This window comes from Drosophila willistoni (genome assembly GCF_018902025.1).
Source record: "Drosophila willistoni isolate 14030-0811.24 chromosome XR unlocalized genomic scaffold, UCI_dwil_1.1 Seg106, whole genome shotgun sequence".
Classification (NCBI taxonomy): Eukaryota; Metazoa; Arthropoda; class Insecta; order Diptera; family Drosophilidae; genus Drosophila; species Drosophila willistoni.
This window is the reverse complement of record NW_025814055.1, coordinates 2,994,433-3,019,147: the sequence shown is the minus strand read 5'-3', so window position 1 is coordinate 3,019,147 and position 24,715 is coordinate 2,994,433. Positions and strand designations below refer to the sequence as shown.

The following is a 24,715-nucleotide window of genomic DNA, read 5'->3' as shown; positions in this document are numbered from 1 at the left end:
TAAACCATTAAATCACAACAATTTGTGTGACATTCCTTTCATATTTTCTTATTTTCAGTGAATTTCTTAAGTTGAGTCATAACTGGGCCACTTTTTTTTAAAGTTAAAAAAAGTTATCCAAATTAAATCTGTTCCAAAATTTTTTGAGTAACTCAAATAAACATACATTCTTTGGAAAAAAGTTGCGTTTGGTTAATATTTAAATGTTAAACTTCTTAATTTTTCATTTTCCCGAACTGAAGAAAAAATTTCGAGGTTTTTCAAAACCCGGGTCATAACTGGGCCCTCTCCCCTATATTTTTATAGACACTACATAATCACATAAATTTTTATAGAATCCCAAAATATACGGCAAATACAATATTATGATGCATTACACTCACCTTTTCACTGTTAATTTCACAAAATTTTGGTACTTTGAAAAAAATGAAAAAAAACTTTTTCACACGATTTTCAATACGATGTTTGGTACGAGTATACAATACAATACGATTATTAACGTTGGGGTCTGTCCAAACACTGCAGAACGTCTAACAAACATTATTTACAGGGATCAAACTGTCATTCAATACCGCACTTCAAAAATATTTTAGAATGTCACAACTAGGCCCTCTCCCCTACATTTGGCCCTCGCTTAACACGGACTCTTTTAGCACGAACTCGGTCTTACACTCGGTCTTTGTAACCACAAATTTGCTCCCATCCCCCTTTTAACATGCTAAAAACCTCGTTTTTACACGAATGCCAAATATCGATATATGTATATATTTTTTTTTGCTGTCGACTAACGCGATAGTGCCTTTGAGCTTGCATCATACGCTTGTCGAAAAAGGGGAATCCCACACTTGATATGTCAGATGTAAGCGTGTTTTAGTAGGTGCGAAAAATCTTGAGCTTTGCAGACGCGTAAATAAAAAGTCGAAGATTTTGTGGTAAGTAAAAAGGTGGTACAGCTTCATTAAATAAAAAAGTGAATATGCACATAATTAAAATAAATAAATTTCAGCTTTGGCAGAAAAAAGAACAGAGCTACTTTAAATCGAAAAGTCATTTCGTGGCAAACGGCTACGGAAATTGCAAGAAGCCTTGATTTAAATGAGGTAACAGTTCGCACTATCAAAAAGAATGAAACAGAAATACGACGTGCAGGAAGCATTGGGTCACCCATATCTACAAAATTTACCAGTAGACCACGTGCACCAATTTTTGGAAAAAATGGAAAGAGCACTTAGCATTTGGATTGACGATAGCTACGAAAAAAAGATCCCTTTAAGCCAGCGGATCATTCAGGAAAAGGCACAAAGGATTTATGGACTACTCGAGCAAAATGGAGAGCTCTCTTTCAGCATAGATTTCGTTGCCAGTAATGGATGGTTCGAGAAATTTAAAAAAAGGTTCTCCATTTATAGCTCAAATTTAAGGACGAAGCGGCATCGGCCGATGATGGAGCTGCTACCACATACCCAGAAGAAAGAGGGGTTCATTAAAGAAGAGGAATTTCTGCCCGACCAAGTTTTCAATGCAGATGAAACTGGACTTTGCTGGAAAAAAATGCCAAATCGAACATTTTTATCAAAGTATAAAAAAGTAGCTCCCGGCTCTAAGGCACAAAAAGATCGTTTTACACTTTTGCTGTGTAGTAATGCATCCTGCGACTTTCAAGCAAAACCATTGAGATTGCTGTGAAATCAAATGACAACAGCTCTGAAGAAACCGATCCGATTAGTTTAACGATAGAAAAGCTCTAAGAAGGATTCGCATATGCTAGCAGCTTGGAATCGTGCTTCTTCACATCCGGTCATCGAACGACGACTTAAGTTTAAGAGAGAGTTGGAAAAAATACTTTTGCATTATAAGGAGTGCTATAAAGAAGCTTTAAAAACCACCAAACAATCGAAAATTACGGATTTTTTTGATAAGGAGCCACCAAAAAAGAAAACATGTTGAAACAAACTGGTTTAAACTATAAATGCCACCAAATGCATTTCAAATTTAATATGAATTGAAACATATGATCTCCTTACTTTTTAACATTTTTAAGTTTCTATAAAGTTTAACATGTTAATTAATAATATGAAGCACCTTTTTTTATAATACCAACTTTTAATTTGGAAAATGTGAATATTATGCATTTATTAAAGGCAGATACATAATAACTTTTGGTTAATTTTGAACAAATGTATGAAACTTTAATAAAAACAGACCAAACTTGAATAATAGCAAATTTTTTTTCTGCCAATTTTGAAATTTTAGATCGTAACCCCTTATTTTGTACTGAATCCATGTTTCGCTTAACACGAGGATATTTAGGAACGTAACCCCCGTGTTAAGCGAGGGCCAAGTGTACATGTACAAATATTCTTGATCAGCATCAACAGTACTTTGATTTTGATGTCTATAAGAGCCACGAAATTTGTCACACACACCCAGATGAAGTTTATTTCAAAGGGAAATTGAAGGTGTGTGAATTCAAATGCCATTTCTGTTGGTATTAATGTGAACTTTGGTATCAGTACAACTTCTACTTTTGCAAGTAATTGTGGCTCCTATCAAATTGGCCATTTTTATACCCTTGCAAAAAGGGTATATTAATTTTGGTCAGAAGTGTGCAACGCATAGAAGGAAGCATTTCCGACCATATAAAGTATATATATTCTTGATCAACACAACGAGACGAGTTCAAATAGCCATGTCCGTCCGTCCGTCCGTCTGTCCGTCCGTCTGGATCAACGCAAACTCCTCCTAGACCGTTGGAGCTACAGAGCTAAAATTTTGCATGTAGGCTTGTATATACTGCAGGCGTTGTATATCTCGGATTCAGCCGAATCGGATCACTATATCATATAGCTCCCATACAAATGGCAAAGTCACGAACAGTGACTTTTCTTAATAACATCGTTATTTTCTGACCTATTGTCATGAAATTCAATATTGGTGCGTTAATTACACATATAAACGACTGTGCCAAATTTGATCAAGATCGGGTGACTATATCATATAGCTCCCATAGGAACGATCTTTCCAAAACAGTGACTTTGGTCAATAACTTCGTTACTTTTGACGCGATTGCTTTTAAATTAAATATTTGTTAGTTTAATATATCTGTTAATGACTGTGCCAAATTTGATAAGGATCGGGTAACTATATCATATAGCTCCCATAGGAACGATCGGTGGAAAACAGTGACTTTGATCAATCTCTTAGTTTTTTCCTATGCTAAGATTGTAGGCCGTCCTTTAGCAAACATTAGCCTTTAGCCTTTAGCCTATAGGTAAGGAAAGAGTTACCATAAAAGTTGCAAGGGTATACAAACTTTGACGCGGTCGAAGTTAGCCCCTGCCCTCTGGTTTTTTACAGAAATTGTTGTTCCATTGCAAAGTTTTGATGAATTGTTATTTCGAAGAGGGATGAAAGATGCGAAAGATTGCCGGGTGATTTCAAAGAATTTCAAAATTCAACCGGAAAATTTTTTGCGTGTTCTACATGTGAAGCACTATCCAACTCCAACTATTAACCATTTCCATTGTCTTAGCAATGGATATTAATAGTAGTCGTCTTACCAATATATTGAGCTAATCGTAGACGATACTGTGAATATCGGTCATGCTTTAAACATTTCCCGTCGATCATAAATGATGGAATTGGATTAATTTCACCACAATTTCGTGAAAAATTGTGCATTGACACTTGCAATCATGGCTGGTGTTGTCAAACCAATCATATCAAAATGTGAGCAAACCATTCTTTTTTGCAATTTTTTTGTATGCATATAAGGTGCGTTTATTAACCCTTTCGACCCCAAATTTTTCCCTATGGAATGAAAAGAATTTTTTTTTCAATCTTAATCTTTTTATATTAATTTTAAAAAAATTTAGTTCAAAATGCTAAGCCCACCGGTTTGGAGGCTACAGAAAGTTGCTTGTGAGCAACATTGGGCCATTGTCGTATACACAACTAAGAAATTTTTTCTTTCAACAACTTTAAATGATTTTTATTTATTTCAAATAATTAGGTATGAAAAGTCAAAAAACAGTTTTTGTTGTTATTACAACAAAGGTGGACTTTACATTTACTGCATTTGGTGTCGCTGTCTTGCAAAATCTGCATGGTTCCTTTTCACCAAATACTACCCAATGTTCTACATTATCATAACGCTGGGAGAGTGAAGGTTTCGGTTGGAACTTGAGCCTTTTAGACTGTTGGGAAGACACGTCGCTTGATGTGGAGCTCAGGGTTGCTTCAGAGATAGCCCTGTCAACATTCGACTGTCGAACGAAGTATTAAAAGTAAGCATGAGTTGAGCAATTTCTAATTAAAATTAAATTAGGCGAATATGCTTTTACCTAGGATTTGGCAATTTTAGATGCTTTCTGTACAATAGCCACTCGTTTGTAACAGATGTTCCAAGACACCAATAAAAAATCCTTATGTACCACTTCCTTGAACGATGGTTGACCTTGTAAAGCTCCATTAGCATATCGGTTAAATCTACTCCTCGCATACCCTTATTGTAAGAAGCAACAATCGCAGGTCTAGGAACATCAATATATGTAAGCTTTGTCTTTGGGATTCCAACGTTTGCATATTCCAACGGGTTCATGGCTTTCACAAGAAGATACTAATTGAACTGGCTTGTTGTCAAACCATTTGACACATACAAGATTATTGTTGTTTTTACATTTTACATCAAAAGATCCCCTTACACGCTTTTTGAACTCTGCATCTGTTGTAGTTGACAATTGCCAATGCGGTTTTTACATATAGTTCCCGTTGCAAATATTCCCATTTCCTTCAATGAGATCAGAAGGCTCACTGAAGTAAACCAATTATCAAAATAGAGCTTGAAATTTTGGTTCTTGGGAAGTTCTTTTGCCAAGTATAAGACTACATACGAAGATATGCCCAAGCCATAAGCAGGACAGATGCCATCACTAACGTACAATGTAAAGGCGAAAACTAATCCAGAGGTTCCGGCTAGAGGTGGGCATGGGCTGGGCTTTTGTCGGGTACCCGTGGGTATGGGCTGGAAAATCTAATTTCGGGTTGGGTGCGGGCGGGTATGGGTTAGCACGCTCAACCCGAAAAAGCCGAAAATAAATTTGGATACATAAAAACGGAATTGTTAGATATATTAAATATTTTTCTTTCTCAACTTCGTGTACACTATCGATGTAATTTAAGTACTGTTTTGATGAAAACATGAAAAATACAAAATTATATTTTTCATTTCTATTAATCCTTTATAAAATGAAGTACATATCCAAAAAACAAGTCAAAGTGAAATAAGTCAATTAAAAAAAAAAAAAAAAATTTAATTTTGTGGAAAGTTAAAAAAAAAAAATGGGTAAAATGACCCGTAAAATCACGGGCTCTAAGGCCAGGGGTGGTAGCCCCTTCTCAGAGTTAAACGGATCCAAAAAGCCAAGAATATCTCGGACATCAAAGGAAAGAAAAATTACCACTAATGAAAGCCAATCAGAATCTGAATATAACGAAGTAGAAATGACAGAAATGGCAAAATCCAATGACTCGGCACCAAAGGAGAATAAAGATCCAACAGAAATGTCAAATGGCAAATCGCAAAATAACGTTCTATATTATAACAATACACACAAGGGACCATTTGTGGTGTATGTAGACAGAGTAGATGGAAATAACAAAGAGAGCAATAAAAGCAGATTACCAATTAATCCATTAGAGCTAAATTCAGTTTTGTTTAAACTGAAAGTCAAAGACATAATAACTGTCAATAAAATAGGATATGGACGTTGCAAGGTAGAATTTAAATCGGCAGCTGCAGCCAACATATTTATCGCATCGGACCTTAAAAAATATGACTATGAACCCAAGTTACCAAAGCATTTCCTATACAAAACTGGAATCATATTCCAGATCCCTACAAGATTCTCAGACGAAGAATTTAAGGAGTATATCTCAACACCAATGGACATACACGAGATTATTCGTGTGCGTAGAAAGGAGAAGGACAATCTAATTGCAACATCTAGAGTTAAAATAGTTTTCAAAGGATCTCAAATACCAACAGAAATATCTTTCCTATACTCAAAAGTTCCAGTAAGTCCTTTTGTACCTTTTAATCAATGCTACAGATGCTTCAGATTTAATCACTTTGCGCAACACTGCAAACAGTTAGAACAAAAGTGCAACAAATGCTCCCTGTCACATGATAAAGAAAAAACCTGCACACAAACTATTTGTATCAATTGCAAAGAAAATCACCCAGCTACCTCAATCGACTGCCCCGCTCGCAAGAGAGCCTTTGCCATACAGAAATGTATGACAATGGAGAATCTGTCCAGAAATGAGGTAAAAATTAGATATCCAGCTCTTTTCCAAAGACAAAATACGACAGACACTAATGATACAACACAATTTCCCATTCCAACATGGCAAAAGACATCTACAACCCCAACTCTGCAGAACAACACAAAATTATCAACAGAACAACTACACGCTCACATCCCATATAATAAAACATTAAGAAACATGCAAAACAGACGAAATGAAGAGAGAAACTCTTCTGAAACAATGAGTACCTGGAAAGCGACTCTAAATGAACACAAAATTACTTTAAATGAGAAATACGTTAAAACACACACAAACAACACATTTAAACCAACATCCCCAACCATTACATCCCAATCTAATCAGTCTACTGACAGCCCCTCTGCTCTTGAAATGGCAAAAGAAGGCTTATCACAGCTGGCTATAGACATATCCTCATTTATAACTAATCTAAACATTCAACTAAATTCAGTCCACTATAAATTTTTAGAGACACTAAGAGATAGAATCGCACAAACTAACACAAAAATAGATATTATAAAAATAAACCAACTTAATTAAATTCAAATCTTAATCCTTACTTAGTACCTTACACTCAACATCTTATTATAATAGACATATGAAGATTCTACAGTACAATATACAGAGCCTAACGCATAACAATAATAAACATCTACTAGAAATATTTTTAATAAACTACGACATTGATATAGCAATTATATCTGAAATCTGGGTCACAAATAATGCTAATTGTAGTTTAGCGAATTACAACTTTATTTGCAACCCCAGAGCAGATGGATATGGCGGAGTAGGCATATACCTAAAAAAATATATAAAATTCACACAATTAAATTGCATTAGTGAAGTAGAAGTGATTTCAGTGTCCACTATGAACCTGAAACATAACATCAATTTATTTAGCGTCTATGCAGCGCAAAGTTTAAGTGATGATCTTTTTGAAAAAGGATGCAAAGAAATTCTAACGAGGGCAAACCAGACTAATGGTTTAACAATCATAGGAGGAGATCTTAACGCCAAATCACAAATATGGGGAAACACGATTCAAAACAACAGAGGAAACATCCTAGAACAATTACTAATAAACAACAACTTTTATTGTCTTAACAATGGCAGCCCCACATATTCACACAACGCATCGTACTTTTCTACCTTAGACATCACATTTATTAACAACTACAACCTCAACCCAAAGTGGACAGTGACAAACGCAAAAATATCAAACAGCAACCATTTACCAGTTATACTAGAACTAGACGAAACATACGAAGTACAGAATCAAAAAAGGATAAATCACAAGAAAATACTTCAAGCCTTCTCAAAAGTTCACATTTCTTCACTGGACAACCTGACATCAACTTCACAAAATATAACTAGACAGAATACAATTTCAATAGACCCAAAAAATAGATACAAACCAAAACAATATTGGGATGAACATTGTGACAGACTTTTTAGACTTAGAAACGCGTGCAGACAGAAATATTATAAAACAAAACTTCACACGGACGCATTAATTTATTTAAAAAGCAATAGAACATTGAACAACTACTTACATAAAGTTAGAAAAAACAATATGGACAAGCTAATGGACGAAATTTCAAAAACTAATTCAGCAAAAGAAATGTGGCAAAAAATTACAGCCCTTAAACAATATAAAAAACTTAAACCAACAAAAAACGAAAAAACTGATGAGGATCATGAACAATTTCTTAAACAAATGGCGACGGTACCTGACACTTCAGACTGCATTAGAATGAAACCACCTAACACCTGGCTACTACCCGCTAGCAACTCAAATTTTACTGACAACGATTTACTTGACTTTTTAAATTCCCGCAACCCGGACTCAGCAAAAGGTCCAGACAATATCTCATATAGAATGCTTCTAGCCTTACCACCCTCAGAAATTCAAATTTTGGTATCCCTGCTAAATGAGACTCTAGACAACGGTGACATACCAGCTAGTTGGAGAAAAATAAAAGTAGTACCTGTCCCTAAAAAGAATCTAGACTCAGCTATAATAACAAACAATAGACCTATTTGCCTACTAAGCGTAGTTTTCAAATGCTTAGAAGGTTTGGTAAAAACAAGGATGGAAAATCATATAAACAACAACAATATATTGCCCCCGAGATCTTACGGCTTCCGTAAACACCACTCCACATCGAACTGCATCAATGACGTTTTAAACAATATAGCAAATCTGAAAGCTAGGGGCATGCACGTTTGTGCATCTGTATTAGATCTAAGCAAAGCCTTCGACTCTGTTAATATTCCCATTCTAGGCAACAAGCTAATAGATTTAGGTTTCGATCACAGACACATACAATTCATTTACAACTACCTTAAAGAAAGAGTTTTGACTATGGGAAGAACAGAAATAAAAATAAGAAAAGGAGTAAGTCAGGGTAGCTGCCTTAGTCCAATACTTTTCAATTTATACACAGCTGAGCTGCACAAGATAAGCAACCAAATTAACAGCATACTATTTCAATATGCTGATGACTTTTTCCTGGTATGTTACCATAAAAACTTTTCAGACGCTAAAAACATATTAGAAAGACAAGTTACAGAATTTAGTAAAATGTGTAATAAAATCAACCTGTCATTCAACCCGAACAAATCTGCTGCTTTACATTTTAATTTAAGACGTAAACCCCTACAAATAATATGCAATAACGTAGCTATAAGGGACGTAGATAAAATTAACTACTTAGGAAGACTGATTAGCACCAATGATTCCACGACCCAACACATAAAGGAAACAATTGCTAAGTCAAACAAAACAAATATGTTTCTTCATATGATTAATGGCTGTCGTTTTGGCACCCATCCCAAAAATGCAATTCTTTTCTATAAGGCCTTTACAAGGAACAGGTATGAATATGCAAGCTCTTCATTTGCAAATACAACTAAAACAGTAATAAGCATCATAAATACTCATGCTAACTTACATTTAAGGAAGGCATTGGGGCTTATTAGATCAACTCCAACTTATATAATATACCACCTAGCGGCCGAACTTCCACCAGAGTATAGAATTAAATTTACCACAGCAAAAGAACTGATCAGGGTCTTCGCTTATGGCCTGCCAGCAGCGTCGCTTATGTCCAGTGTCTTTCATGCTAATAAAACAAGTTATGCCAAAGTGTATGCTGAATTTAAAGATGTCCTGGACAACATTACACCCATAGAGCCAACTCCTATACGCACACGAAAAATCTTCATTGATGCCAATTTTTCCAAAGGTGCCTTTAAAAACATAAGAGATGCAAATGAAACAATGATACTCTCCCTGTATAAAGAAAAAATTAAGAACTTAAATTCAAAAAATTTTGACCTGATTTACACAGATGGTTCAGTTTCTGAAGATTTTACTGGAAGTGCTTTTTTTCACTTGGGCTCCAACATCACAAAAAGCTATTACAGCAATAAACCAGAGGGCCGGGGCTAACTTCGACCGCGTCAAAGTTTGTATACCCTTGCAACTTTTTTGGTAAGTTTTTCCTTACCCATAGCCACATCAAAGTGGAAAAACGTTTAATCTAAAAGGGCTAATGTGTCCGAAAGAACGACCTACAATCTTGCCATAGGAAATAACGAAGATATTAATCAAAGTCACTGTTTTCCACCGATCGTTCCTATGGGAGCTATATGATATAGCTACCCGATCTTTATCAAATTCGGCACAGTCATTAACAGATATATTAAACTAACAAATGTTTAATTTAAAAGCAATCGCGTCAAAAGTAACGAAGTTATTGACAAAAGTCACTGTTTTCGAAAGATCGTTCCTATGGGAGCTATATGATATAGTAACCCGATCTTGATCAAATTTGGCATAGTCCTTTATATATGTAATTAACTTAACTATATTAAATTTCATGATAATAGATCAGAAAATAACGAAGTTATTAAGAAAAGTCACTGTTCGTGACTTTGCCATTTGTATGGGAGCTATATGATATAGTGATCCGATCCGGCTGAATCCGAGATATACAACGCCTGCAGTATAAGCCTACATGCAAAATTTCAGCTCTGTAGCTCTTTCGGTCTAGGAGGAGTTTGCGTTGATCCAGACGGACGGACGGACGGGCGGACGGACATGGCATTTGAACTCGTCTCGTCGTGCTGATCAAGAATATATATACTTTATATGGTCGGAAATGCTTCCTTCTATGCGTTTCACACTTTTGACCAAAATTAATATACCCTTTTTGCAAGGGTATAAAAACTGTCATCATTGACTGCGGAACTCACAGCTTTGGAAAAAGCAGTGGAGTTTGCTGATTCGAATCACCTCTTCAAAGTAGCGTTCCTAACAGACAGTCTTGGAGCAATCCAAACAATTAGAAACCCAAAGAACAATAATTGCATTGCTCACAGAATCCTTAAAAGTATAGAAAATAGTTATAATATCATCTCAGTCAAAATACACCACATACCTAGTCACTCAAACATAAAAGAAAACGATTTAGCTGATACCGCAGCCAAAAATGCCAGACACGATGGAGTGTTCACGCACATAAGCTGGACAATCAACGATGCTATCATTCATATATACAACAAAATAAAACTAGAATGGGAAAGAGCGTACAATGAATTTTGTATAGATCGAAACAAAGGATACTGCCTTCTATATCCTTATGTGTCATCACAACCATGGTTCCAGGGAAAAAATCAATTCCATAGACTGGAGATAAAACAACTAAACAGAATACTAAGCGGTCACGCATTTGACAAAAACACTCTATTTAAAATGAAAGTCGTTGACAGCAACTTATGCGACACCTGTAACATTACAGAAGATATCTCACATATTATTTTAAATTGTTCAAAATACACAAACACCCGAATGAGCTTCCCAACACTAACAAAGTATAACGATATATATCAATTACTCGCGCAAGAGCCTATCGCCAACTACAAATCGATAACACAATTTACTAAGGCTGCCAACATAGAACTCTAACAATCTAATCCACATATAAATAAATTAAATTAAATAGCTAATTCATTTATAACAAAAACCAAAATACGAAGCTCATCATCACGAATACGCTGTGGCGTTAACCTGTTATACACAGGGAGGCCAAAGAAATCTTCTGTTCAGAAGTAACTTAATATAAAAAAAAAAAAAAAAAAAAAATGAAGTAAGTAAGTCGTCTCGCCGACTTGGGTATACCATACACCAGGTGAAACAAATATTTAAAATTTCGAAAACCAAATGTATGTCTATTAAATTGTTTTAACATGCCTCATACCACATGCTATCTCGCTCACTCTACAAACACACGAGCACTCTAGCGCCGCCACTAGCCAACGGCCAATTTTGCCCATATGGATCGCGTAGCAAAATACGTTCATACGCATATTTTGCATGTTTCTAGTCCGATTTCATCTAAATTTGGTAGTTTGATAAAAATAGATAAGATTTATTAGTCTGCCAAATTTGATCGCGATGGTCAAAAAATTGCAAGAACCAATCGGTTTTTTCTAAATTATGGAGGCGGAAGTGGGCGTGGCAACATATTAAAATATATGTATTCTGCGCGCATACTAAGCCAGTATACATACTAAATTTGGTGACTTTAGCTTTGTTAGTTTTCGCGAAAATCAGTTTTGTTTAATTTGCGGGGCGGAAATGGGCGTGCCAAAATTTTTAAATAGTCGCATCTATTAAGCTAGCTTACATACCAAATTTAATGTTGGTAGCTTACATAGTTTTTAAGAAAATCTGTTTTTTGTAAATTCTGGGGGCGTGGCCAAAATTCCAATTAACTCTATATATTTACATACCACACGAGTCTACATACCATATTTGGTGGCTCTAGCTCTTATAGTCTCCGATATCTGCGTGTTCATACAGACGGACGGACGAACATGGCTAGATCGACACGGTTGTTGATCCTGATCAAGAATATATATACTTTGTGGGGTCGGAGATGCTTCCTTCAGCCTGTTACATACATTTTGGCGACTTGAATATACCATTTCACCCTATGGGTGTAGGGTATAAAAATTTAATTTAAGTGCTGTTTTGAAGAAAACAAAGGAAATAAAAAATTTTATTTTGTATTAAAATTTTTTTTTTTATTTTTTTTTCGGGTGGGCTGGTTGTGTTCGGTTTACATTTTTTTTTTTAGCTTTCAGGTACGGGTAAAATTTTCCTCTTCGGCCCATGGGCTGGGTCGGGTTGGGTTGAAAATTTCGGCCCATGCCCCCCTCTAGTTCCGGCACGCGTAACCATTTTTAGACCCCATTTATGAGGCTTAGCTGGGTTGTATTGCTTGAATGCTGATCGACCTCAACAATTCCCCTCTTTCCACTATTTCTTCCAAGTTCTTCTCTAGCACTGCAGAAATGTCATCCATATCATTATCACTTTCTTCGTCAGTCGATGCATCCCAATCGAAGTTAATAATTCTCGCAATATGATCTTTTTTCTTTAGGTCTCATAACTAAATAACATAATAACCAAATAACCACAATGGCACAACGTTGCCCACGAGCAACATTAAACTTTAACCAGAGGACCGGGGCTAACTTCGACCGCGTCAAAGTTTGTATACCCTTGCAACTTTTTTGGTAACTCTTTCCTTACCTATAGCCATCAAAATGGAAAAACGTTTTTTCTAAAAAGGCTAAAGTTTGCGAAAGAACGGCCTACAATCTTAGCATTGAAAAGATATTGATCAAAGTCACTGTTTCCACCGATTGTTCCTATGGGAGCTATATGATATAGTCACCCGATCCTTATCAAATTCGGAAAGTCATTAACAGATATATTAAACTAACAAATGTCTAATTTAACGAAGTTATTGACAAAAGTCACTGTTTTCGAAAGATCGTTCCTATGGGAGCTATATGATATAGTCACCCGATCTTGGTCAAATTTGGCATAGTCGTTTATATGTGTAATTAACTTACCAATATTTAAATTCACGACAATAGCTCAGAAAATAACGAAGTTATTAAGAAAAGTCACTGTTCGTGACTTTGCCGTTTGTATGGGAGCTATATGATATAGTGATCCGATCCGGTTGAATCCGAGATATACAACGCCTGCAGTATATACAAGCCTACATGCAAAATTTCAACTCTGTAGCTCTTACGGTCTAGGAGGAGTTTGCGTTAATCCAGACGGACTGACGGACATGGCTATTTGAACTCGTCTCGTCGTGCTGATCAAGAATATATATACTTTAAATGGTCGGAGATGCTTCCTTCTATGCGTTGCACACTTTTGACCAAAATTAATATACCCTTTTTGCAAGGGTATAAAAATTACTCACCTAATTATTTATTTATGATTATCAAATCTAACTTCAGATCCGTCAATTTAAGCCTATACCTTGTCCGTCCGTATGAACACCTAGATCTCGGAGACTATAAGAGCTAGAGCCACCAAATTTGGTATGCAGTCTCGTGTAGTATGTACACTTATCGAGTTTGTTTCAAATTTTTGCCACGCCCCCTTCCGCCCACGGAATTTACAAAAAACTCATTTTCTTAAAAACTATGACAGCTACCGACATTAAATTTGGTATGTAAGCTAGCTTAATAGACGCGCAGATATTGACTATTTAAAAATTTTGCCACGCCCATTTCCGTCCCCGAAAATTAAACAAAACTGATTTTCTCGAAAACTAACAAAGCTAAAGTCACCAAATTTAGTACGTTTATTGGCTTAGTATGCGCGCAGAATACATATACTTTAATATATTGCCACGCCCACTTCCGCCTCCATAATTTAGAAAAAACCGATTGGTTCTTGCAATTTTTTGACCATCGCGATCAAATTTGGCAGACTAATTATTCTTATCTATTTCCATCAAACTACCAAATTTGATTAAAATCGGACTAGAAACATACAAAATATACGTAGGAACGTATTTTGCTACGAGATCCATAAGGGCAGAATTGGTCGTTGGCTAGTGGCGGCGCTAGAGTGCTCGTGTGTTTGTAGAGTGAGCGAGATAGCATATGGTTATGAGTCATGTTAAAACAATTTAATAGACATACATTTGGTTTTCGAAATTTTATATATTTGTTTCACCTGGTGTATGGTATACCCAAGTCGGCGAGCTGACTTACTTACTTCATTAAAAATAACTTCGCCAAATAATCTTCAAACGTATTTTTTCACATATTTTGGGTACATATGTACTTAAAAGCAACGTTATCACTGCGAAAGAGCAGATAAAACCAAAAGAAGAGCAAACCGTATGCTGTTAAACAGCTGATGTTGCTCACAGACAACGCTGGGGTCTATAACAACTGAACCGATTAATATATTATAATAAAACAAATTAATCTTTTAACTTGTAAAATTTATAAATATATTTTGGCCCCTTTAAATCGAAAATATCAAAGAAGCTAACTTCGGCTGTGCTGAAGTTTATATACCCTTGCAGTCCTTGGCCATAATATTTTTACATGTTCCAAACACTTTTTCTGTATCATCAATTCATCAATGCACAGACAAAACCTTCCAAATAACATTTCCGTTTCTTTTACTTCCTCTTCCCCATGCTGCATGCTGCGATTGGCACGCATACACATACAGTTTACTTAGCGTCGCACAGTGGGGCCTTCTGGCATTTAGCATTGCAAAAATCATAGCGTCTGAACCAATAAAGCGATTTCAAAAATTTTTCGGATTCATAATCTCTAACGCTATCCGAGCAGAGGCCCAACTGTGCGTCGCGTCTGTGTGTGTATGCGTGTGCTCAGCTGCTCTGTGGATTTCAAGCAATGACGTAGTAGAGCCCATTTATATTGACTGTAACTTGTGTTAAATTTATCCGATCTGATTGAAATTTCGGGATCTGATGTTTTATATCCAAAACTATCATATTATTTCATGGGGATACTCCAATTTTTATGAAAATGTTTTAGTTATATCTATTTGATATAGTGGTCCGATCCTGACAATTTTAATACTTTATCTACTCCGGGCTATAAGTAGCTCAAATATTAAGTTTCATCCCGATAGCTCTTAATATGGCGGTGTCAAATCGATTTGCGGACGGACAGACAGAATATATGTACTTTATGGGGTCGGAAACGTCTCTTTCTGTGCGTTACAAACATCTGACCAATTTAAATTTCGAACGCCAAAGGTATGTATATTAAATTCGTTTTACATGTCTCACTCGCTCACTCTCACAAAAACAAACAAGCACTCCAGCGGCGCCACTAGCCTACGGCCAATTCCGCCTTTATGGACCGTCTAGTAAGACTCTTTTACATATTTTCCATGTTTCTAGTCCGTTTTAATAAAAGGTAGGTTATCAGGTAGATATTATTAGGGCTAATTAGTGTGCTCAAATTGGGTTCGAATGTCCAAAAATTGCCTGTCTCAATTTCAATTCAGTTTTTTCTAGATTATGAAGACCAAAGTAGGTGTGGCAAAAATTTTTATACCCTTGCAGAGGGTATTATAAAATTGCTCCGATGTTTGAAAGAGACGTTTTCGACCCCATAAAGTATATATATTCTTGATCAGCATGAGGAGCTGAGTCGATATAGCCATGTCCGTCTGTCCGTCCCTCCGTCTGTGCAAATCAACTTCACGCCGCCATCTTAAGAGCTGTCGGGATGAAACTTAATATTTGAGCTACTTATAGCCCGGAGCAGATAAAGTATAAAAATTGTCAGGATCGGACCACTATTTCATATAGCTCTAGAGGAAACATTTTCATAAAAATTGGAGTATCCCCATGAAATAATATGATAGTTTTGGATATAAAACATCAGATCCCGAAATTTCAATCAGATCGGATAAATTTAACACAAGTTACAGTCAATATAAATGGGCTCTACTACGTCATTGCTTGAAATCCACAGAGCAGCTGAGCACACGCATACACACACAGACGCGACGCTAAGTAAACTGTATGTGTATGCGTGCCAATCGCAGCATGCAGCATAGGGAAGAGGAAGTAAAAGATATGGAAATGATATTTGGAAGGTTTTGTCTGTGCATTGATGAATTGAGTATACAGAAAAAGAGTTTAGAACATGTAAAAATATTAGGGCCAAGGACTGCAAGGGTATATAAACTTCGGCACAGCCGAAGTTAGCTTCTTTAATATTTAATATTATTAATCTGCACGCATACCAAACAACTTCATATCGAATTTAGTGGTTGAAGCTTTGTTGGTTTTCGAGAAAACGAGTTTTATGTAATTTTCCGGGGCGTAAGTGGGCGTGGCAAAATTTTGAACGAAGCAAAATCTGCATGTGTACTAAGCCAGTACACATTCCAAATTCGTCTATAGCTAGTACACCTAGACCCCGCTTTGCGTCGTTTCGTTTTGCGTTTTTTGGAAGTTGCGTCGCTGCTTTATTAGTACTAATTTTCATTGTGGGTCGTTATATTCTCGTTGTTGCGTTTTTGCACGCCCCCTTCCGCCCCCGGAATTTACATAAAACTGTTTTTCTTAAAAAGTATGGCAGATAGAGACATCAAATTTGGGATATATATTTGTTTAGTTAGCGCGCAGAAAATAATTGTTCCAACTTTTTGCCACGCCCCCTTCCGCCCCCGGAATTTACATAACTCTGATTTTCTTAAAAAGTATGGCAGATAGAGACATCAAATTTGGGTTATATACTTCTTTAGTTAGCGCGCAGAAAATAATTGTTCCAACTTTTTGCCACGCCCCCTTCCGCCCCCGGAATTTACATAACTCTGATTTTCTTTAAAACTATGAAAGCTACCGACATTAAATTTGGTATGTAAGCTAGCTTAATAGACGCGCAGATATTGACTATTTAAAAATTTTGCCACGCCCATTTCCGCCCCCGAAAATTAAACAAAACTGATTTTCTCGAAAACTAACAAAGCTAAAGTCACCAAATTTAGTACGTTTATTGGCTTAGTATGCGCGCAGAATACATATATTTTAATATGTTGCCAAGCCCACTTACGCCTCCATAATTTAGAAAAAACCGATTGGCTCTTGCAATTTTTTGACCATCGCAATCAAATTTGGCGGACTAATAAATCTTATCTATTTCTATCAAACTAAATTGACTAATTTGATTAAAATCGGACTAGAAACATACAAAATATACGTATGAACGTATTTTGCTACGCGATCCATAAGGGCAGAATTGGTCGTTGGCTAGTGGCGGCGCTAGAGTGCTCGTGTGTTTGTAGAGTGAGCGAGATAGCATATGGTCATGAGGCATGTTAAAACAATTTAATAGACATACATTTGGTTTTCGAAATTTTAAATATTTGTTTCACCTGGTGTATGGTATACCCAAGTCGGCGAGACGACTTACTTACTTCATTTTTTCTAAATCAGCCATTGTGGCAACGCCAATATCAACTTTTACCAACATTGCCTTTGAATTTTTGGCAGTTTTACGTTTTTCAACATTGACATCTAGCTTACCTACTTCTGTTTATAATTGCGTATCGAAACTCGGGGATGGTTTAGTAGAAATGTTCGTAGAACAGTGTTTAACCTCCAAACAAATTTCAAAAGCGATGGGTCTGATTGACGAACCAATGGAGAATTTTTATAAAAAACGATCCTGACAATGACAGAAGTTTTAAGTTATCCCAGGCGGTAGCTGCAAACATCAACTGCTACCAAGAAATTTATTTAAATTTACAAAAAAAAAAGCTATTCACCAAACTCTGGACAAATTTTTGGTGAACGAAGCCACTAAAAACTCATAAAGATAAAATAATTGAATAGGTTATTTTGATTTAATGGAAGCCGTTTTTTTTAATGAATGAATGCAATAATATTTTTGTTTTTAAATGTTTACTTTGTTCAATTTTTCTTTCTAGAAATTAGTATTTTCATAGCCCGGGAACCTATCTTTGATCTTTCCATGGTTGCCTATAGAAAATCTTAATTCACTTTGCGTCGTCTTTTTTTGGAACGTATCTCCAACGCAAAGCGAGGTCTAGGTGTATAGTCTTTGAGAGAATCAGATTTATCGGGAGATTATTAATCAGATCGGGAGCGTAAAGCGGTGTGGCAAAAATTTGAAATAAACTTGAACACCATACGTGTTCATACGGACAGACAGATGGACGGACATGGCTAGATCGACTCGGTTGTTGATCTTGATCAAGAATATATATACTTTATTGGGTCGGAAATGCTTCCTTCTGCCTGTTACATACATTGTGGCGACATTTCACCCAATGGGTGTATAGTATAAAAAGCATTTGAGAGACTTAAAATATAATATTTTCCCACTCAGTACAATCTGAAAGTACAAACTTTTTATTTGTTAGCAAATTGTAAACGAGCAGCTTTGTGCCTAGGCAGAAGCTCAGGTTTCATGAGTGTTTTCCAATATAAAGCATTATATGATCACTGCAGGATCTATGCACACGTCTTGGTGATATCGATGCAGAAAAATTTCTCCCTATTTGGGATGCGCTGATATTTTATTTCATCTCTAGATTTGATATTCGGTTGTCAATCAATATTAGGGTATCAGGACGGATGTTTTTTCAATTCACAATTCTTTGGTAATCGCTGAAGCACACTACAACCAAAATATAGGAGGAAAAGAGAATACGAAAAACCTATTCAAAACAAAATCGGATATTGTAATGCGTTATAACACAATACAGTATTTGTTAGCCGAAATTGTTTACCAAATATTACGATTACCACTTCATCGAGAGGTGTTCTGCCTATACGTATTATGATTTTGTGGTCATGTGATGTAATAAACTTTGTACAGTACAATTGCTTCTGGCCCTGATTTAATACGCTTTTCTCATACATTTAGATGACAAGTCTGATTTTTTGAAAACGTCAAATACATGTAAAGTATGTTATCAGCTTAAACGTCGGTATAAATACATTGCTTATAATATTTGTAGCTCTAAAATATGTCTTTTGGAAGCGTAAGTTGTACTTTTTAATATTTGTGAAGAAATGTGCAAAGGGGTCGAGTTAACCACTTCAAATGTGCTTCAGTTAATTAAGTTGAAATTTGTGGTGGCTGAATTTTTTTACATATAGGGCATTGATATTCCAAAGTCCAGTCTTGCAAACAAGCGCTGACAATTCTATGTTCTTCTTTATGCTTTAAAAAAATTGTTAAGGTTTCTATTGATTTCTTTGATTTAAATTTTATTCGGAAATCCTTGACTGTTCTTTATTGCAAAAAGGGTGTATAATTTTGGTCAGAAGTATACAACTCATAGAAGGAAGCATCTCCGACCATATAAAATATATAAAAATCAACACGACGAGACGAGTTCATACATCTCCTCCTAGACTGTACAGCTCAACAGTTCATCCCCATACTGGTGGAGGCTATTGTGTAACAAATTAAGCATAATTGGTTAGAGTATCCCTCCATCCTGAAGTAAATACAAATTTTTGATTGTGCTAATCCATGGTTGAAATAAGCTTACGGCTGAAACTCTGAAACGCTGCGAGTTTCAGCGCGGTGTGGCGAATGTACTTCTTGTGTTAATGAACCCACGTATGATTTGTATTATGTACGAGAGAGCCCGTTTATAATTAATCTTATAATCAAACTCTTGAGTATTGAGTGCAAACGTAAATGAGTCACATAAAATGTGTCTATTTTTCATCAGTATCAAAACTCAAGTCGATCTAGCTTCGTGAACTCGTCCGTAAGAATGCCAAGATCTCAAAGATTGTAGGAGCTAGTGCTACCAAATTTTATATGTAGACTAGTATAGTTGATAAATAGGTAATCGTTTTTCAGGTTTCAATTGAATTAGTTTTATGATCTAATACTGCCCCATCAGCTTTATTTGAAGCATCAGTAGTCAACATATATATTAAACGGCCGTGGGTTTATGAATGAATCTGAAAATAAACAAAATTTCAAATAAAATAATAATTCACTAAAATTGTTTATTATTTTTACAGAAATTCCGTTTCTGCGGCGAAGGCGATTGCCCCGATTGGGTTTTAGCTGAAATTATTTCTACGCTGTCCCACTTAACTATAGAAAACCTGGAACAATTAACAGATCTTGTGGCAAAACGCATCTGCGAAAAACCATTTGAGGTAGGTGTAATAGTTACGCATTAGGTTTTCAATATTGGTTTAATTCTTTATAGGAATCGAAAATTAAATCACTGACTTCCTCGTTAACAAACGAGGGTAAAACTGCCGTGGCCTGTATACACTTTTTGCTGATCAATGCGGCACGGTATAATTGCACTGAAAATATATTTGGCGAGGAAATACAACAATTGGGGCTCCCTAAAGATCATGCCGGAGCCATGTGTCAGGTACTTAAGGAACATTCGCCTGCTATAAGACAGCAATTAATAAAAAAGTCCTTTAAAAGTGAGTATTCTATTCATTAAATGGAATTCAGATCAAGTAAATCTCTTTATTTCAGTTAATGAACTTGAGAGTATAAGGGACGTGACCTCTCCAGATGAAACGCCACCGAATTGTGCAACTTTGGAACTTAAAATCTCGCAAGAATTGGTTGATGACTTACCACAAGATACAACTCACGTTGTTAATATTGAACTATCGCACCTAAAGGCTCTGCTTTCAGAGTTAAAAACGGCTAGGGCCATTATGGAGAAATATGAAAATAAGGAACCACCAACATAGATATCTAACATAGATGACCTAATATGTACATATATTATATTGACGATTACATTCCGTCAATTTCGCAACAGAAATGTCCGATTAATCCAAAGAATGCTTTAACACTTTAACTGAACGATGCAAGCCTCGCAATTTTTGGGATGGGAACTCATTTAAAAAGATTTGTCTTTTGGGTTTTTAAATATTGTGTCAATGCAAAATCTCAAAATGCTTATCCGCATAAAACTTGATATTTACAGCTGTGTTCACAAAAATAGCAATGCCATTAGTCTTTGACTTCAAAGTTATTAAATCATATTAAAAAGAACAAAAATGCACCAATATTTTTTTGTTTTGTTGATAATCTCTATTTATACATAATATATGTGGGGTTTTATTTAACGATATAATTATAGTCTAGTGGTTTACATGAAAATACGACTTTATTGAGATTACACTATGTGAAATGACAATCGACGTTTGGCTCGGCTCGACTTTGGCGTCCGTCTATGACGCTTCGACTTTTCGCGCCCGACTTTGGCGCTCGACTTTAAGTGTCCGACTTTGACACACGACTTTTAGCACCCGTCTATGGTACTCGACTTGACCTTGCATCCGACTATGACGCAAGACCTCAAAACACGTCCGTCTTGTTTGACGCGCAAAAACCAACTCTCCTCGTCGTCATCTCTCTATCGTTCGTCATCCCTCTTTGATCGTGCCTTCTCACACGCTCACGTCTTCTCTCTTGATCGTTGTCTCGTCTTCGTCTCTCGTATACAGTGGGATTGATACACTTCGCAAATGCACATTCGGCCATTCTGATTACGCATTCGACCCGAATGCTGGGTCATCTTCTTCATCGTCTCGGTTTGGGCTCCAGGGCTTCATGTACTCTGCACATGTGGACGTCACTTTAGGCCCTTCGCACTTGCCTACCTTTTCGACATCGTATGCGTTGTTGTGCTTCACCTTCTTAACTTGGTAGGGTCCAAAATATTTTAGTTTTAGTTTGAGACCACTGCCAAATTGCGTCCTCTTAATTGCAACCAGGTCGCCAACACTATAAGATCGAGCTTGCTTACGACGTAGGTTGTAGTACTTCTTGTTTTCGTCTTGGATCTTGGAGATGTGTGCCTTCGCCTTGGCACGGAGCTCGCTCTTTCGTCTGTAAATATTGCCTTCGTCTCTTGGTCGATAAGATCTCTCAGTTTATGGTCATCGTTGGTCCTCATCTTTACACCAGTTAGTAACTCAAATGGAGAAGTGCCAATACTTCTGGTGTACGTCGAATTGATAGCCTGCTGAACTTTGCTAACATGTCGATACCACTTCGTCGGATCATCAACGCTCAACTTCGACAGAACAGGAATGATGATCGCATTTAAACGTTCGACTTGGCCGTTTACTCTCGGAAGTGCTGTAGTCGTCTTAACGTGTTTGATACCCTCGTTGTCGCAGTACTTCAGAAAATCTTGGGATGTAAAGGCGGACCCCCGATCCGAGATAATAAACGCAGGGTTGCCAAAAATCGTGCTTTGAATCGTCAGCTTCGTAATAACTTCATTGCTAGTCGTCGATTTGGTTGGGTATAACCAGCAGAACTTCGTAAATGCATCTATGACTGCCAGAATATGCTTATAGTCTTTGTGAGTAGACTCGAGAGGACCTAGAAAATCAATATGGTAAGTTAAAAGTGGAATATCATCTTTCTGAAGCGGATGCAACAAGCCTTCTTGCTTGCCAACTTTACGGCTACTGATATTACAAGGAATACAGCATTCGATATATTTTTGGATTTTTTCCTCGAGATGCGGTATAAAGTATTCTCTGCAAATCAGGTCTTTCGTCTTCTTTGCCCTGAAATGTCCTTTGTTATGTGCCTGACCAATAATCTGCTTCTGCATCGCGTTTGGGACAACAATTAAATCAACGTCATTGACTAATTTGTACAGGATATCGGCTTTCAGAAAATAATCATCATAAGTTTTCGAATTGTCTTTCAGAACTTCTATGATGGCTCTTATTTTCTCATCTTGTGACTGTGCCTTCTTTATGCCAACGCTGATTCCATAGTCGTTAATTTGCATAATTGGATATCTGCTGAGGGCGTCGACATGTCTCATACGGGTACCTGAACGGTGTAAAACGTCAAAATCGTATTCTTGAAGAAAAAGTACCCAACGAGCTACCCTGGTACAAAGGCTCTTCTTCTCCAGCGTCTTTGTAAATGCGTCGCAATCCGTGATTAGCTTAAAATGCATGCCCAAAAGATAAACTCTAAACTTTTCTAACGCTGTTATGACTGCGAGAATCTCTAATTCGTAGCTGCTATACTTTCGCTGTGCGTCTGTGGTTTTTCGACTCATGTAGTATACGGGATGGAGTTCACCGTTGTCTGGACATCTTTGTAGTAAAACTGCTCCAAAGCCTTCAATGGATGCATCAGTATGGACTTCAGATTGGTACGACTGGTTGTAGATACTTAAGACTGGATTTTCAGTTAGTAACTTCTTCAAGATTTGAACTGCATTTTCTTCTTCAGGGCCACAGACAAATTTTTGTGCATTCTTGGTCAATTCGGTCAGAGGCTTCGCTATACACGCATAGTTTGGAATAAACTTTCTAAAATAACCCGTCAAACCTAAGAAACTTTGAACTTGCTTTACGATTTGAGGCATTTTAAACTTTGCAACAGCCTCAATTTTATCTGGAGATGGATATATCTTCTTATTCTCGACAATGTGCCCCAAAAATTGTATTCTTTTCTTTAAAAAATGACACCTCTTCAGGTTTAACTCTAAACCATACTCTTCGCAGGTTACGATTACCTCTTTTAGATTCTTAACAGCTTCCTCTTCATCTCTGGCCAAGATGATAACATCGTCAACGTATGGCAGCGCAATGCCTCTCTTTACATGTCTTTGGAATACTCCAGGTGAATTAGTAAATCCAAACGGAACCCTCTTGAATTGGTACTGACCACAGTGGGTCACAAACGACGTATACTTTCGACTAGATTCTGCAACTGCCACATGAAAGAATCCGTTCTTAAAATCAATGGTACTAAAAATTGTAGCGTCTTGCAAACGATCCAACTGATCCTCGATGAGCGGCAATGGATAATGGTCACGCACACATACCTTGTTTATTTTACGAAAATCGACACATAGCCGGTAGGAATCGTCATGCTTCTTCACAAGTACCACAGGACTTGTGTATTCGGACGTTGACTCTTCAATTATGCCTTCAGCCAACCATTCTTCGACTTTCTCGTTCACTTTAAGTGCAAGTCTACGGGGTCGCGCAAATATCGGACTGTCATCGTTTAAAATTATTCGCATTTCTACATTGGTTGTCTTTATTGCTACCGGTTGATAATTAGATATCAAATCGAATACCTCTTTTTTAGCACTTGTGCTTGCACATTCGTCTATATTAAGTTCATCTTTATTATTCGCGACATCAATTTTTAGAATTTTTATTTCAACCCGTCAAAGCTACTCAACTCGGGTTGTTTCAAACGTTTATAGAAATCTTCGCGAATGATACAAAATTTACTTCCGGTGTCGAACAATGCTTTACACTCAATATTGTCAATTTTAATAACTTTACAGGTTGTTTTTTCTTCTTTCGACTTAAAACTTCTTGTGTTTGGTTCAAATTTACCGTTCATTTCTCGTTTATTACAATTTTTAGCTATATGACCAAATTCATTACATTTGTAGCACTTTCTACCTTTCCCTTTATCATCACAATCTTTTGAGTAATGTCCTTTATCGCCACAGTTGTAACACACAACATCG

General features: G+C 36.6%; 1 protein-coding gene across 1 annotated transcript in view; it reads left to right on the top strand.

Moving 5' to 3' along the window:
• Nucleotides 1-21,040, top strand: part of LOC6651967 (COMM domain-containing protein 4) — a 32,290-nt gene extending 11,250 nt beyond the window's left edge. Inside the window, exons 2-4 of the mRNA XM_023180976.2 lie at nt 20,226-20,366; nt 20,420-20,651; nt 20,707-21,040. Coding sequence (XP_023036744.1) covers nt 20,226-20,366; nt 20,420-20,651; nt 20,707-20,930 — 597 coding nt within the window. The 3' untranslated portion in view covers nt 20,931-21,040. The remainder of the gene's footprint in view (nt 1-20,225; nt 20,367-20,419; nt 20,652-20,706) is intronic.
• The last annotated feature ends 3,675 nt before the right edge of the window (nt 21,041-24,715 follow it).